Source organism: Citrus clementina, unplaced genomic scaffold (genome assembly GCF_000493195.1).
Source record: "Citrus clementina cultivar Clemenules unplaced genomic scaffold, Citrus_clementina_v1.0 scaffold_8, whole genome shotgun sequence".
Taxonomy (NCBI): Eukaryota; Viridiplantae; Streptophyta; class Magnoliopsida; order Sapindales; family Rutaceae; genus Citrus; species Citrus x clementina.
Window position 1 is genome coordinate 21,093,892 of NW_006262022.1, and position 13,361 is coordinate 21,107,252.

General features: G+C 35.8%; 4 protein-coding genes across 5 annotated transcripts; 3 read left to right on the top strand and 1 right to left on the bottom strand.

The window, feature by feature from the left end:
- The first annotated feature begins 327 nt into the window (after positions 1-327).
- LOC18034772 lies at positions 328-6,087 on the top strand. Of its 2 annotated transcripts, none has more exons than XM_024178807.1 (13): positions 328-1,974; positions 2,072-2,158; positions 2,273-2,477; positions 2,577-2,772; positions 3,150-3,236; positions 3,369-3,453; positions 3,543-3,602; positions 3,683-3,735; positions 4,022-4,188; positions 5,175-5,385; positions 5,592-5,649; positions 5,740-5,796; positions 5,886-6,087. In XM_024178807.1, exons 1-13 carry the CDS (start codon positions 691-693, stop codon positions 6,000-6,002), a joined length of 2,667 nt encoding a protein of 888 aa, XP_024034575.1. In that variant the 5' UTR covers positions 328-690; the 3' UTR covers positions 6,003-6,087. The 2 variants fall into 2 exon arrangements, with proteins under 2 accessions (XP_024034575.1, XP_024034576.1); XM_024178808.1 differs by having other exon boundaries at positions 5,175-5,501; positions 5,886-5,976.
- Positions 6,088-6,215: 128 nt separating this feature from the next.
- LOC112096091 (increased DNA methylation 1-like) lies at positions 6,216-7,655 on the top strand. The gene is made up of 5 exons (XM_024178809.1): positions 6,216-6,466; positions 6,587-6,643; positions 6,729-6,822; positions 6,992-7,132; positions 7,209-7,655. Exons 1-5 carry the CDS (start codon positions 6,456-6,458, stop codon positions 7,314-7,316), a joined length of 411 nt encoding a protein of 136 aa, XP_024034577.1. The 5' UTR covers positions 6,216-6,455; the 3' UTR covers positions 7,317-7,655.
- Positions 7,656-8,046: 391 nt separating this feature from the next.
- LOC18033935 (cyclin-dependent kinases regulatory subunit 1) lies at positions 8,047-10,653 on the top strand. Its single transcript, XM_006424369.2, has 4 exons — positions 8,047-8,156; positions 8,262-8,344; positions 8,434-8,494; positions 10,051-10,653. The coding sequence occupies exons 2-4, from the start codon at positions 8,292-8,294 to the stop codon at positions 10,201-10,203; spliced, it is 267 nt and encodes an 88-aa protein (XP_006424432.1). The 5' UTR covers positions 8,047-8,156; positions 8,262-8,291; the 3' UTR covers positions 10,204-10,653.
- Positions 10,654-11,893: 1,240 nt separating this feature from the next.
- On the bottom strand, positions 11,894-12,631 carry LOC18035384 (probable transcription factor At1g11510). Its single transcript, XM_006424370.2, has one exon. It carries the CDS (start codon positions 12,629-12,631, stop codon positions 11,894-11,896), a length of 738 nt encoding a protein of 245 aa, XP_006424433.1.
- Positions 12,632-13,361: the final 730 nt, after the last annotated feature.

The window sequence follows — 13,361 nt, forward strand, 5'->3', positions numbered from 1 at the left end:
TCTGAAATTTATTTCTTTTGTTCACACACAAGTCCCAGTTGAGAATACTAAATTTTTTTTATTTACTTATAAGTCCTTATTGTAATATATATCACAAACATTCTCCTGATATGGACATAATTAATCCCAACCTCAATTTCTTTTTTTAAACCACCTTTCGAGTAAGAACTAAATGAGCAGAACGACCAGGCATACATTAGTAAAAACTAAAACTTTGAAGAAACAAATGAAATAAAACAAAATTAGATCACCCACCACCGCAAATACAAAAAAGTTTAAAACCCTTTGTTTCTCTTAAAGAGAGAATAAAAAATGCAAGTTGTCAACCAATCAGGGTAGTTTCGTCTATCCATGAAACATAGAGGTTTGCTTATCTCTCTCTCTCTCTCGCATCTCTCTCTCTCTCTCTCTCTCTCTCTCTCTCTCTCAAGCCTCTGTTCTGTTCACCTTCTAACCAAAGAAACCGACTTATTGTACCCTCGGCGCTGTCCCTATTCTTTCTCTTTTTCTTTTAATCAAATCTTAATTAAACCCTATTTTTTCCTCTTTTTGGTTGCCTCCGTTAAAGATGAAACAATGAACGCCAACATAAACAACCCAGAAACTTTTTCCTAATTTGTTTCTGTTTTTGTGGGGGCAAATTGAAATTAATCAAGGGGAGAGAAAGAATAAAGTCTAGGTTTTGAAGGCATGGCGAACGGAACGGATTCGGAGGAGAAGTTCGTGGTGTTATCGAAGATCCGGGTGGGTTTGAAACGTGAGTTTGAGTTTGCTTTGAAGGTTCAATCGGAGATCTGTGGGTCATTGGGTCGGACTCGGGCCAGGAAGGTCCAGAGTAATGTGGATTCGGGTTGTGTTCTGGGTCCACCAGAGGTTAAGAAATTGAAGACGTATGAGTCGAGGAAGAAGAGGAAGAGACAAGAACAGAGTGTTGTTGTTAAAGAGACGGAGGATAAGCGTGAAGAAGAGGTGAAAAGTGATGTTTTTGATGTAAATAATGAGAGGGAACGACCCATTCGTGAGAAAGAAAGTAAGGATGATTCTGAAAATATGGGTGTTGGTGAAAAAGGGGCTTTGATGAATGTGGAAGAGGTTAAGGTCGTCAGTGAGCGAAGAGAAGAGGGAAATGATGAATTTGGGAAAGTGGTTATTGGTGTGGAAGAGGAGAAGAAGAATGAATGTGATGAGGTTTTGATGAATGTAGAAGAAAATAAGTATGGAGAATTGGATGGGATGGGTGGAAGTGATCGAATAGAAGAGGAAAAGAATGAATGTGGAGAACCGGTAGTTGTTGTGGAAGAGGAGAGGAGGAATGAGTGCAATAAGGTTTTGACGAATGTAGAGGAAAATGAACACTCTGAAGTTGACAGAGAAAAGGCTGAAAATGATCTAATAGGGGAGGTAAAGAATGAATTTGAAGAAGTGGTGGCTGTTGTGGAAGAGGAGAAGAAGGATGAATCCGATAGAGTTGCTATGGATGTAGAAGAAGTTAAGTGTGAAGAGGTGGGTCTAGGCAAGGAGTACGAGCCTGGAAGGGTGCAAATGGAGATGGATGAGGAGAAAAAGAATGACATTGAAAGGGAATTAGTGGAGAATGGGGTGCTTGAGAGCTCTATGGTGGGGAAACATTCAAGTACTTTGTGTAACGGAGAGTCTAATGTGGCTAAATCTGTTGTAGTTGATGGCAATGACGAAGGGAAGACGGTGAATGTGGTTGTTGAGAGGCCTTTGAGGAGGTTTACAAGATCATTGTTACAACAAAAAGTAGAGTTGGCAAAGGGTTCCTTGTCAAAAGATGGTGGGAAAAGGAGTGATGTAACTGAAGTTGCTAATGATGGTGTGGGTGGTCCAGTGAAGCAAGAAACAGTGATGAAGCCGAGGAAGGTCATGAGAAAGTTCTATTCGAAGTTAAAGAATTTTCTTGAGTCAGGTATACTTGAAGGAATGTCTGTGATGTACATTCGTGGCTCAAAGGTATGAAAGATTGTTTCCCATATTAACCGAATGTGTATTAGATGATATAGAGATAATAATCTATTTTGATTTTGGTGTGATTATCTGTACCCTTTAGGTAAAAGGTCCTGGAGTTACTGGTCTTCGAGGAGTGGTTAAGGGCTCTGGGATCTCTTGTTTTTGTGATGATTGTAAGGGAAATCAAGTAAGTTTTTGTACTACTTGGAATTTTTAGTTTTACTAGGTCATATTTGTGTTTTAGTCTTGTTAAGTATGTTTCTGTGAGACATTGATTTGGGTGTTTATTATTGGTATCCAGGTTGTTACACCTGCTGTGTTTGAGCTGCATGCCGGTAGCTCAAATAAACGTCCTCCAGAATATATTTACTTGGAAAATGGGAAGACACTTCGTGACATTATGAATGTATGCAAAGACTCACCGTTGGAGACATTGGAGAAGGCTGTCAGGATGGTCCTCGGTTCTTCATCCATGAAGAAAGCTAACTTTTGTTTGAACTGCAGAGGTTGCTTCACATCTCTTTTGATGTATATTGTTGTCCCTTTGAGTGAGCATTTTTCTGAATTCTGACAATCGAGAGTTATGGGAATTTTGCCAATTGCAGTTTCCTTTTCTAATGCTGGTGTCGAGGAGTTGATGCTTTTATGCAAGTCATGTGTAGAGTTGAAGGAGTCTCAAGCTGGCTCTGCCGAGATAAAGGAGCCTCTATCTCACTCTTCTGAGATGGAGCCTCAACCTCCCTCTGTTGAGTTGGAGGAGTCACCAGCTCCCTCTGGCGAATTGACTGATACTAGTAATAGGTATGCATTTTTTTTCTTTTTTCCTTTTCGTGCTATTATACTTACAGCGTTTGCACTCATTTGTAGATTATACTTACAGCGTTTGCACTCATTTGTAGGACTTGAGAGTTTGGCAGATCATACCTCCAATTTTGGCAGCTATAGGCTGTGCTAATTCATTGCAAAGTGTATATACTAGGATTTGTATTTTTATCAATGGTCCATATCTGTTCATCTATGGTTGCAAACGCATGCATCTTTATATTTATGTTCATACATTGTTTGTTCATAAATCTAAACTAAGTTAATCTTAGGTTCTGCGAGTTTGAAATGGGTTAAATGTCTTCCTGTTATGTATGTATTTCTTTGGAGTAATATGTTTACTTTTTCTGTTTCAGATCTCCAGAACCAAATTCAGCTCAAACATCATCTCACAGTAAGATGAAAAGTAGCTCAGTAAAAAGTCATGGGAAAATAACAAGAAAGTAAGTGCTATATTTGTGTTTGTATGAATGTTGTCTGTAAGTTCGTTGTTTATTCTGGTGTATATGGATGGGAAATGTCACCTATCATTAGCAGCACTTAAAGTTGTGTTCCTTATGATGCTTTTTTGAAAGGGATCTGCGGATGCATAAGTTGGTCTTTGAGGAAGGTGGTTTGGAAGATGGAGCTGAAGTGGGATATTTTGTTCGTGGCGAGGTTGTTGCATTTACTCCATGTTGGGAAAATTTATCTGTTCTAAATTTCTTATTTTAACTTCTTTTTCCTGACTTGCGCTATGTTGTTGGTAGAAATTTCTGGTAGGCTACAAAAAGGGATTTGGAATATTGTGCACCTGCTGCAACTCTGAGGTATTTTTGCTCTGCTGGAGAAATATTTTTTCCTGAGATTACAGTTGGATGTCTGATTTTCTTTTACATTTAATGAGCAGGTCAGCCCCTCACAGTTTGAAGCTCATGCTGGTTGGGCAAGTCGTCGTAAACCGTGAGTTTCTATCTTGTATGTTTTGGTGTTTGGAGTCAATTATGTGGATTTTCATGGTGGTCCCTGGATAACATATTGGTTTGATGAATTGCAATATTGATAAAATCTAAAAATTACCTTTTTATTTCACTTGGCATGATTTAAGTGGCAAGACATGTTAGGCATGTTCTCTTGATGTTTAGACAAGAGATTTGGAATTTCACGGTCTGTGTGCAACATTTAGTAGTCCTTTTATTATTGTTTGACTTGGTCTCTCTCTCACTCTGCCTCTGTGTGTATTTGGCAGCTTTCAACATATCTACACATCCAATGGTGTATCTCTCCATGAATTATCAATAAAATTGTCCTTAGAAAGACCATTCTCTTCTAAAGAGAATGATGACCTTTGTGGCATTTGTATGGATGGAGGGGATCTACTATGTTGTGATTCATGTCCCAGGGCTTTTCATATAGGTAAACTTGAACTTCTCTTGGCGTATTTTGTGTTAGTGTTATGAATTTGATTATTTGGAGTCTTTCCTGATGTTATGAACTTAAGCTCTTAATTGCGCCTTTGCGGTAAAAGGTTTAGATAATGGTGAAGGAAACACTTTTTTTTTTTTGGGGGCCTTCTCTATTGACTTTATTTTTTTAAGATGTTAGATTGTATGAGAACTGAAATAAGGACGGGTAAAGAAAATTGGGTTGCTTTAGAAGATATTCTGGAGTTGTTCCGTTGGCAGTAAACAAAATTTTGTAGTTGACTATTATACTTTATGGGTTTTGGAAGTCGGGGAAATATTCAGTGGAATGTATGAGGGAAATCCATACGTAAAAGGTATAATTTCCTTACCTGTGTGTATGTGCTTGAGGAAAATGTCTTATTTTCTTAGGCTTTTCAACTGAATCTGATCTTTCAGTCCTCTCAGCCTTCTGCTGTCATTAGTCAAGTGTGGCCAGTTTGGCCTACGTTCATACTGACACAAATCTTGTATTGAATGATTGGATGTGTGAATTTGTTGGTTTGTTTTGCTCCTTAATGAAAATATGAAATTATTAATTAGAAATATAGGTTGTTCATTGCCTGAGTTTGTTTTGCTTCTCATCTTCAATCACAATCCATGGAGTTTGTACAATATTCTGTCCACTTATATGAAATATCTGTCTTCTACTCATGTATTTATTGATAGTGGCATGCATGTTATGATTCTATTTATGAACATTTTAATTGTTTCGGTTCCGAACGCATCCTAAACATATTTCCCTCACTGACTATTTGGATATGAAAAATGACATAGTTAGGATATTTGAGTTCCCTTGCTTTTTCTTGAGACTGTTTTTGGATTTGACAGCTATATTTGATTAACATCCATGGTGTTCAGAAAATTCTAGTTAATTGTTTTCCTGTAATCTGCATCAATTGGTGCCCTGATACTCGTCCTTATGTTGATCAATTGCAGACTGTGTTTCTTTACCGGGGATCCCCAGCGGTACTTGGCACTGTAGATACTGCATGAATACATTCCAAAAAGAAAAATTTGTGGAGTATAATGCCAATGCCAGAGCAGCTGGAAGGATTGAAGGGGTTGATCCATTTGCACAGATGGTTAGTCGATGCATTCGGATTGTCCAAACCCCTGATACAGAATTAGGTGGATGTGTCTTATGCAGGTCTGCTCTATTCTGGTCTTGCCGCATGAAATATCCATTTAAGCATTCCTTTTCTCTTCTTGTACTTGGCCTCTGTTTTTCAGTTCATATTTTCCCACTCCACCCTGCCATCCAGAGTTCGTTTTCTGTGATCATTGCTAGCTTTCCTTTTCTTCCCTCCTTGAACATGAGTGCTGTGATATATAAATATATGTTTATCAATGCAGAGGACGTGATTTTTGCAAGTCAAGGTTTGGTCGTCGCACCGTTATACTTTGCGATCAGGTACTTCTGTTGGTTCAATCAATTCACTTAGATGTTTGGTTTTCTCAAGAGTTCTTTCTATTAACACTGTTCCTTTGCAATATTATCCAGTGTGAGAGGGAGTATCATGTTGGCTGTCTAAAAGATCATGGAATGGAGGATCTTCAGGTGCCACAACTTCTCGTTTATGATACAATTTCTTTTTGGCTGTAAGTTCTACATTACTGTGTAAAGCATTGACTGTCTTTATTCAACAGGAGTTGCCGAAAGGAAAATGGCTCTGTTGTGCAGATTGCAAAAGAATTAATTTGGCTTTGCAGAAGTTGGTTGATCGGGGTGAAGAAAAGCTTCCTGAACTTCTTTGGATGTTATAAAGAAGAAGCATGAAGAAAGTGGTTCAGATATGCAGTCGATTTTGACGTCAGATGAGGGTTTGAGGAGGGAAGAAAGTGGATGCTTCCGATGCACCTAGAGCGTACTTCAAAGCAGTTCTATCTTGCATGTGGTATTTTTGTTTTCGTATGATACAATAATCCTGCTAGATATGAAGTTGGCTCTTCCTAATTTGATCATGTGAGGGCATTTTGTTGCAGCTGAATATAGTGTGAATTTGATTGTTGTCACACCTTTGCTTCAAGTCCCTTTTCTTCAAGTGCAGCAGCTAGCTTCCATAAAATAGTTTCATTTCAATTATAATTATTATTTTAAAAAAATTGAGAGGATATATCATCATCCAAATGCTAATGGATATCTCTTTATTTTCCATGCTCTAGGATCGTTTTGATCCGATAATTGAAAGTGCATCTAAACTTGACCTCATTCCTGCAATGGTTTATGGGTGAGTAATAGGTTCTTTAAGTTTTGTTTACCCCCTAGCTTGCCTTTTATCATTACCATTAATTACAGTTATTATTTAATATGCTTCCGAGAATCCTATGTTAATTTACTGATTTTGCAGGAGAAGCCATAGGGGCCAAGATTATCATGGGATGTATTGTGCCATATTGACAGTAAAGTGAGAATATCTACCAAAGGGTTTCTTTTGTCATTGTAATATGTATTTTATTTTTTTCTGATGATCATATATTATTATTATACAGCCAAGTGGTCGTGTCTGCCGGAATTTTTAGGATTTTTGGGCAAGAACTGGCAGAGCTTCCTTTAGTTGCAACTAGTAATGATTGCCAAGGCCAGGTATTGTAATGGTGGACTGACTATCATTTCTGCATATATATATATATATATATTTTTTTCCCAGCTTTTTAAATCTCCCCATCTCTTTAAGTGAATGATTTAAACCCTAGTCTGTTTTGTTGTAAAGTTGATGTCCAGATTGAATAGATTAAATGTGGTATTGCTGTAGGGTTACTTCCAGAGCCTTTTCTGTTGTATTGAGAAGCTACTCGGCTTCTTAAACGTGAAGACACTGGTCCTTCCATCAGCCAGTGAAGCGCAAGCAATTTGGACTAATAAATTTGGTTTCAGCATGATGACCGAGGAAGAGGTGCGAACATTTTTGCTCGTGTTTTCTTGGCAATACTAGGCCTAACACTAACGTCCACATGATTTCTATGTTGCAGCAAAACAAGTACAGAAATGACTATCCCCTGATGATCTTCCAAGGAACATCAATGCTGCAGAAGCCGGTCCCAAAATGCCGGATTGTCGGTAAATCAGTGGATGGCTAAATGTAAATCAGTTGGTTTTTGCTTACCCCTTTTGCAAGAAAATGTACAGGTTTTCTTTGTCAGTTCCTTGTACAGAGATTAGAAGAAATCAGCCGTAATGCTTTTTTTTTCCCCCACCTTTTGGGTTAATTTATATTTGTGACATCTGGGGCTGGCTTACTAAAAAGAATGAAGAAGAAAGATAGCGAACAACTTAGCATATACAAAATTTTGGGGGCGTTTCAGTTTAATGAGGGGAATTTTCCCAATTTTGAAAACCTTTGTATTTGGTCCATCTTGGAAACTGTTAGTTGAATAGAAAAATGCAGTTTCTTCTGTGAGAAACGTTCTTATTTTGTATTTCATTTTTAGAAAATATGAACAATATATATAGTATACTCCATTGCCTTCCACAATCATAATTTTTCAACGCCGCATAATGTATATAATTTACTGATTAATTAAAGGATAACATGAATCTTAAGTGGGAAATTTTTAATAATGAAAATGCCATGGAGAAATTTTGAATTAGTTAGTGATTATTACGAGACCAATAATTTTTTTAATCAAAAAACAAAATGCCGTTGGAGATTGATGAGACCAAATCGTCGTTTTCAAAAGCGGGATGTATTCAAAATTCGAAATTCAAAATTTAAAATTTTAATTATATTGATTTTCCAAATAAATAAATCACAACTTAAGAAGAAATACATTTACCATTTCGCCCTCAATAAAGTTCCCTTATTACGCCGCTCTCTCTCGTTTGTTTTGTCGGGTTATAAGTTGGTAACGCTCTCGCCCACTCACTCGATTCTCATTTCACTTGGCACTCGCTTATTATTCTCTGCAGTCACTAAAAAGGTAAATCATTTCTCCCTTTCAAATTTTTCTTCATCACTTCTAACAAAAACGCATCGTTTTCAATTTTGATGACATAGTGTTAACTGAAATTATTTGAACTTACAGAGATCGAATCTTCAGAAAATCGAGTGAAAAATGGGTCAGATCCAGTACTCGGAGAAATACTTCGATGACACTTACGAGTACAGGTATTATTTTGGTTTATTTCATTATTTATCGATTTTAGGGTAATATTAATTGAATTTCTTTGGGGGGTTTATTTTTTGTGATCGTGCAGACACGTGGTTCTTCCTCCTGATGTGGCAAAATTGCTTCCCAAGAATCGTCTCCTTTCTGAAGTATGTTTCTGTATTTAGGGTTGTTGAAACTTTTTTTTGTGTGTTTGTGGAGTGTTCTGTTTTTGTTTTTCCTTTCATAGTTGTAGTGAAATTAACCATAAAATGAAAAAAAAAAAAGAATTATCAAATGGATACTAGATATAGTAATTTTCTTTTTGATGTGGCGTTCTGCAAGTTGTTTGTTTAAATGGCTGTTGTTTGATATTAGATTCTGAAGATTCTGCTTTTGAATATTGTTTTGTTGATCATGTGAAATACTGAATGGAAAATGTCCGATAAGAGGATGTTATTAAAAGTGTATTTATTATCATGATTAGATATTCCATTTATTTTGTGCTTCCATGACCTTTGTTTGGTGGTGTGAAATAGGAACATAGGTAGCAAGGATCAAGCAGTATCATTACACTTTTTTTGTTGAAAAGAAATGGTAAAGGTTGAAGTCTAAATATGCAACATCTTGTACTTGCTCAAATTTGGTGGAAAAGGGATAAAAGAACTAGGTTGAATGAAGGGTGATAAAATAATTCGGTTTTCCTTATTTTATATTGTTGGAAATAAGTTTAGGGTTTAATGCCCAAGAGGTCACCCATGATGGTTTGATGACAAAAATGAGGAGGTTATCTTATCTCACAAGATCAGTAGGGTTATCTTAGCTCTTAAGATCAAGAGGGTGATTTTAGCTTGTAATATCAAGAGGTGATCTTAGCTCTTTAGTGATCAAAAAGAAAATGATCACTACTACTTTGGTTGCCATAAATAGATGGTCAAAGCAAAGGTAGAGAGCTAATGAGTTGAAGCAAACTCTTGATCCTTAAGAGATCAAACCATCATAGGTGACCTCTTAGTCATGGAACCTGAAACTTATCCTTCCACTGCCAGGAGAGGTTGTCACTGTTGTGTGAAGCCAGCCTCATGCGGGGCCTTATGAACCATAAGACTCGTGCCTTTGCCAGAGACACATGGCCCAAATTCTTGGCTTGGAACAGGCAAACCAGCATTGGCCACACTGGCCCGACCCAATGAAATTGAGCCAATGTTCCAGCACCTGTTGCCCCCTCTTCATTTTACCTTGATAGTGTGATCAACCCAAAAGTTAAAGTTAATGTTATGGGGAAAATGTTTATTGAGTATTATGGATTCATAAAATCCAAGATTTAGTCAACATATGATTTGGTGACAGTTAAGAATAAGGACATAACAATTAAGTTCTCTGATGTAATGTTTTCTTTTGATTTTCTTCTTAATTGATAAATGGTTGGAAGTGGCAGCCGTCTTTTTATTTATTCTTACCTCCTCTGTCGTTCATTCTCCTTTTAGCAAACATGCTTTTACATTCTATAGAATGGTAATGTGGATTTCTTGGTGACCCAAATGATTTGTGCAATTGAATTCTATATATTGAGTTTGTGTAATTTGAACTATTGCTTTGATTTCCCTTTCTTTTATTTTTTTGTGTGCGTGCTTCTTGTCTTTCTAATTTGGTAATGTAATTGACGGTATTGTGGCTATTATATTTTTGTCAGCAGTTCTTAACATATGTTATTTGTATTTTGTAGACTGAATGGCGTGCAATTGGAGTTCAGCAGAGCCGTGGATGGGTTCACTATGCCATTCATCGTCCTGAACCACACATTATGCTCTTCCGCAGGCCTCTGAACTATCAGCAGCAGCAGGAGAATCAAGCTCAGCAAAACATACTTGCCAAGTGATTTCACGTCGCTCTTTATGTCAAAGAATGGAAGGAATAGGAAGTTTAGTGTTTTACCTAAAGGGTTTAAATGTCGTAGGATGTTTGGTACTGCATTGTATCTCTATACATGCAGAATTCCATGTTAGGCTTCGTTTGGTGAATGGATGTGTTGTTGACATCTTTGATGTCTTTGTTGCTGCCTGTTTAGATATGTGATGTTGATACTTCTTGTGTACTGCTTGTGGATGAAAAGGCACCGGTGAATTCTGAGTGATTAAGCTTTTAGTTGTCTTCTCACTTGTGCTTTATGTCTTTTGTTAATTTAACAGTTGAGATCACAGGTTTAAATCCTCTCGTGTTTGTTTTTGTTATAAAGTGAAATTCAATTATTCATCTCAACTGTGAAATTTGAATTCAACTAGGATTCTTAAACCTTGGTATATAAGAGTAGGTAGGCTTGACTTGTTTACGTCTGTTGAGTTCATGTGATGATCAGATGGTTTTATGCTTAATGAGCCTATGAACTAAGATGAAATTTGATTCATTTTTGCTTCAGAAGACTATTATGCTGTGTTTATTTGCTGGAGTGGGAGTGAGGAGTGTGGATTCTTCCCACTCCAGCGTTTACTTCCTCTAAATAGGAAGGGAGTGGGAATCCCACTCCGTGGGTCCCACCTATTTTTAGAGTGGGAGTGGGACTCCCATTGGGGGAGGTGGGAGTGGGAATCCACTCCTACCTCTCCCTTTTTTACCCTTTTATTTTTTAATTTAATTTAATTTAATATTTTATAATTAATAAAATAAAAATTATTATATTTATTTAAATAATATTATTATATTTATTTGAATAATAATATTATATTTAACTAAATAATAATTTGCATTGATTCTAAGTTAAAATTATTTTAAAATAATATTATTATATTAATTGAGAATTAATAAATATAATATTATTATATTTATTTTAAAAATAATAGTACTATATTTATTTAATATTAATAATAATAAATAGTTTATTCTAAGAAAATATTAATTTTGTACTAAATAATATTATATTATTATTTTATATAATAATAAATTTAATATAATTATATAAAATAAAATAAGGTTTCATTTTGTATTAAAATTAATAATTTATTGTTCATAATTAAGAATATTAATAATTATAATAAATTTACAAATATAATAAAATAAATATTATTCATTAAATATATTTTTTATTAGTTTTGTAATTAAAAACTATAATTCTTTAAATAAGGATAAAATTATAATTTGAAACAATTTACTCCCAATCCTAGACAAAGTAAACATATAAATTAGATTCTGATCTTTATTCCATGCTTCAATTCCAGTGTAAGTAAACAACCTACTCCCACTCCACACTCCCAATCCTAAAATTCCCACTCCTCATAATTCCCAATCCAATCCAAAAAATAAACTTCAATCCTAAAATTTTCACTCCTCAAAATTCCCAATCCAATCCAAAAAATAAACGCTACCTTAATATTTTGGAGACTTGCTTGTTTCTCTTCTTGGCTTTGAAAAGCGCATTTAGCTGAAAATCTAACTCATTTTGCATCTCAAATTAAACCAATGGATAAAGAGAGAAACAATTAACAGGTCAGCAGCTTAATTTCTGCGGCTACAAAAGTACAGAACGAACAATGTCAGTAGAAATACAAGTCTACAGAACACACCCAGAATGAGAATCAAAGGAAGCCAGCGTATTCATTTCCATTAGCAGTGCCATCACCAAGAGCTTTCATGATCAACTGAGTCTGCTCCTTCACAAGATCAGCCTTCTTGCTCACAATCTTAGCCTCTTCAATACCAATCAGCATCCACTTGTCATTCATTTCCTTCAACTTGTCATTCCCCAACGACTTCAACGCCTCTCTCCACACCAAATTCATAGGAAGATATTTGGAAAGCTCACCCGCTAGTACTGGGTACTCATCCAACTCAGCTCCTTCACGCTCACGCTCTTCATTTTGTTCATTTTTTTGTTCTTCCCCTTCATCTTCATCATCAGCAGATGCGGAATTTTGAACTTTCTTGGCTTCTTTCTTTCTGTTCGTTTTTTTCTTGCCCCATATTAATTGGGCAATCTTGAAAAGCGCTTGGTCATGTGGGGTTTTGATGAGGGACTTGGAGCGAGCTTGCTTGTGGTACTTGACCCGTAACCTGCGGATCTTGTCAGTAATCTGAGCGTGGGTGAATTTGGAGCCGAGGGACGAGTTGATGCGGTTGAATGATGAGGAATCAAGGGTGATGGTTGAGTTTGGAGTTGATGACGATGACGACGAACGGTTTTGTTCGGCAAGTTTCTTGAAGATTTTGAGGAGGCGGATCTCGTCGGAGTCGGTAAAAACCCGGCCGTTTGGGGAGGTGGGTGAGGAGACCGGGGATGTTGCCACTTGCTTGCGTTTTCTTGGAGTTGATGACATGGTGGTGGCGGCGGATTTTAGGTTTGGATTTGGAAAAGACTACACTCTAGAATCAATAAAAGAATCAAGGAGAAGGCGGCTAGCTCTTTTTGGGTGGTGGCTGTATTCCGTTCGTTTCTCGTTTTCACAAAATGATTTAGATGTGTTTGGCGGATGAGGTGTCTGAAACTTTATGGTAGAGTAGATGGAGAAAAAAAATTATAATTATGAAATAAAAATTAATAATATTAATAATATAGTAGATTTTTTATCGTATAATTAAAAATTAATAATATTAATAATATAGTAAATTTTTTATCGTATAATTAAAAAATTATATTAATATAATTTTTTAGTTACGTAAATTTTTTATTGTATAATTAAAAAATTATATTAATATAATTTTTTAGTTACATCAGTTAATATTTATTAAATATTTAGTATTGTAGTTTTTAAATTATATTTATCCAATTTTAATATTTTTTAAACGAGAAATATTGGTGGATGGGTAGGGATGATAAAACTTTCGACGGGGACAGTTATTTTTAGGGATTTTTTCTTGTCATGGAGGATACGATGATAATTTTATACCTAATTTTTTATTCAGAGAAAGGATATAGAATTTTTTTTACCTAATTTCTTACTCGGGGAAGAGATATGGATGAGGTGGAATCCCTATCCCCTCCCCATTTCTCCAATTTTAATTTTTAAAATTACTAATAAATAAATAAATAATAAAATTTAAATTATA

What these genes read in the sequence shown, in the direction of transcription:
- LOC18034772 (XM_024178807.1), top strand. Translation starts at nt 691, where the DNA reads ATGGCGAACGGAACGGATTCGGAGGAGAAGTTCGTGGTGTTATCGAAG. An exon ending in TGGGCAAGTCGTCGTAAACC is followed by an intron (nt 3,736 to 4,021) that starts GTGAGTTTCTAT and finishes TGTATTTGGCAG; the next exon opens with CTTTCAACATATCTACACAT. An exon ending in TCCCAGGGCTTTTCATATAG is followed by an intron (nt 4,189 to 5,174) that starts GTAAACTTGAAC and finishes GATCAATTGCAG; the next exon opens with ACTGTGTTTCTTTACCGGGG.
- LOC112096091 (XM_024178809.1), top strand. An exon ending in GTAATGATTGCCAAGGCCAG is followed by an intron (nt 6,823 to 6,991) that starts GTATTGTAATGG and finishes GTATTGCTGTAG; the next exon opens with GGTTACTTCCAGAGCCTTTT. An exon ending in GCATGATGACCGAGGAAGAG is followed by an intron (nt 7,133 to 7,208) that starts GTGCGAACATTT and finishes TCTATGTTGCAG; the next exon opens with CAAAACAAGTACAGAAATGA.
- LOC18033935 (XM_006424369.2), top strand. Translation starts at nt 8,292, where the DNA reads ATGGGTCAGATCCAGTACTCGGAGAAATACTTCGATGACACTTACGAG. An exon ending in GATGACACTTACGAGTACAG is followed by an intron (nt 8,345 to 8,433) that starts GTATTATTTTGG and finishes GTGATCGTGCAG; the next exon opens with ACACGTGGTTCTTCCTCCTG. An exon ending in AGAATCGTCTCCTTTCTGAA is followed by an intron (nt 8,495 to 10,050) that starts GTATGTTTCTGT and finishes TGTATTTTGTAG; the next exon opens with ACTGAATGGCGTGCAATTGG.
- LOC18035384 (XM_006424370.2), bottom strand. Translation starts at nt 12,631, where the DNA reads ATGTCATCAACTCCAAGAAAACGCAAGCAAGTGGCAACATCCCCGGTC.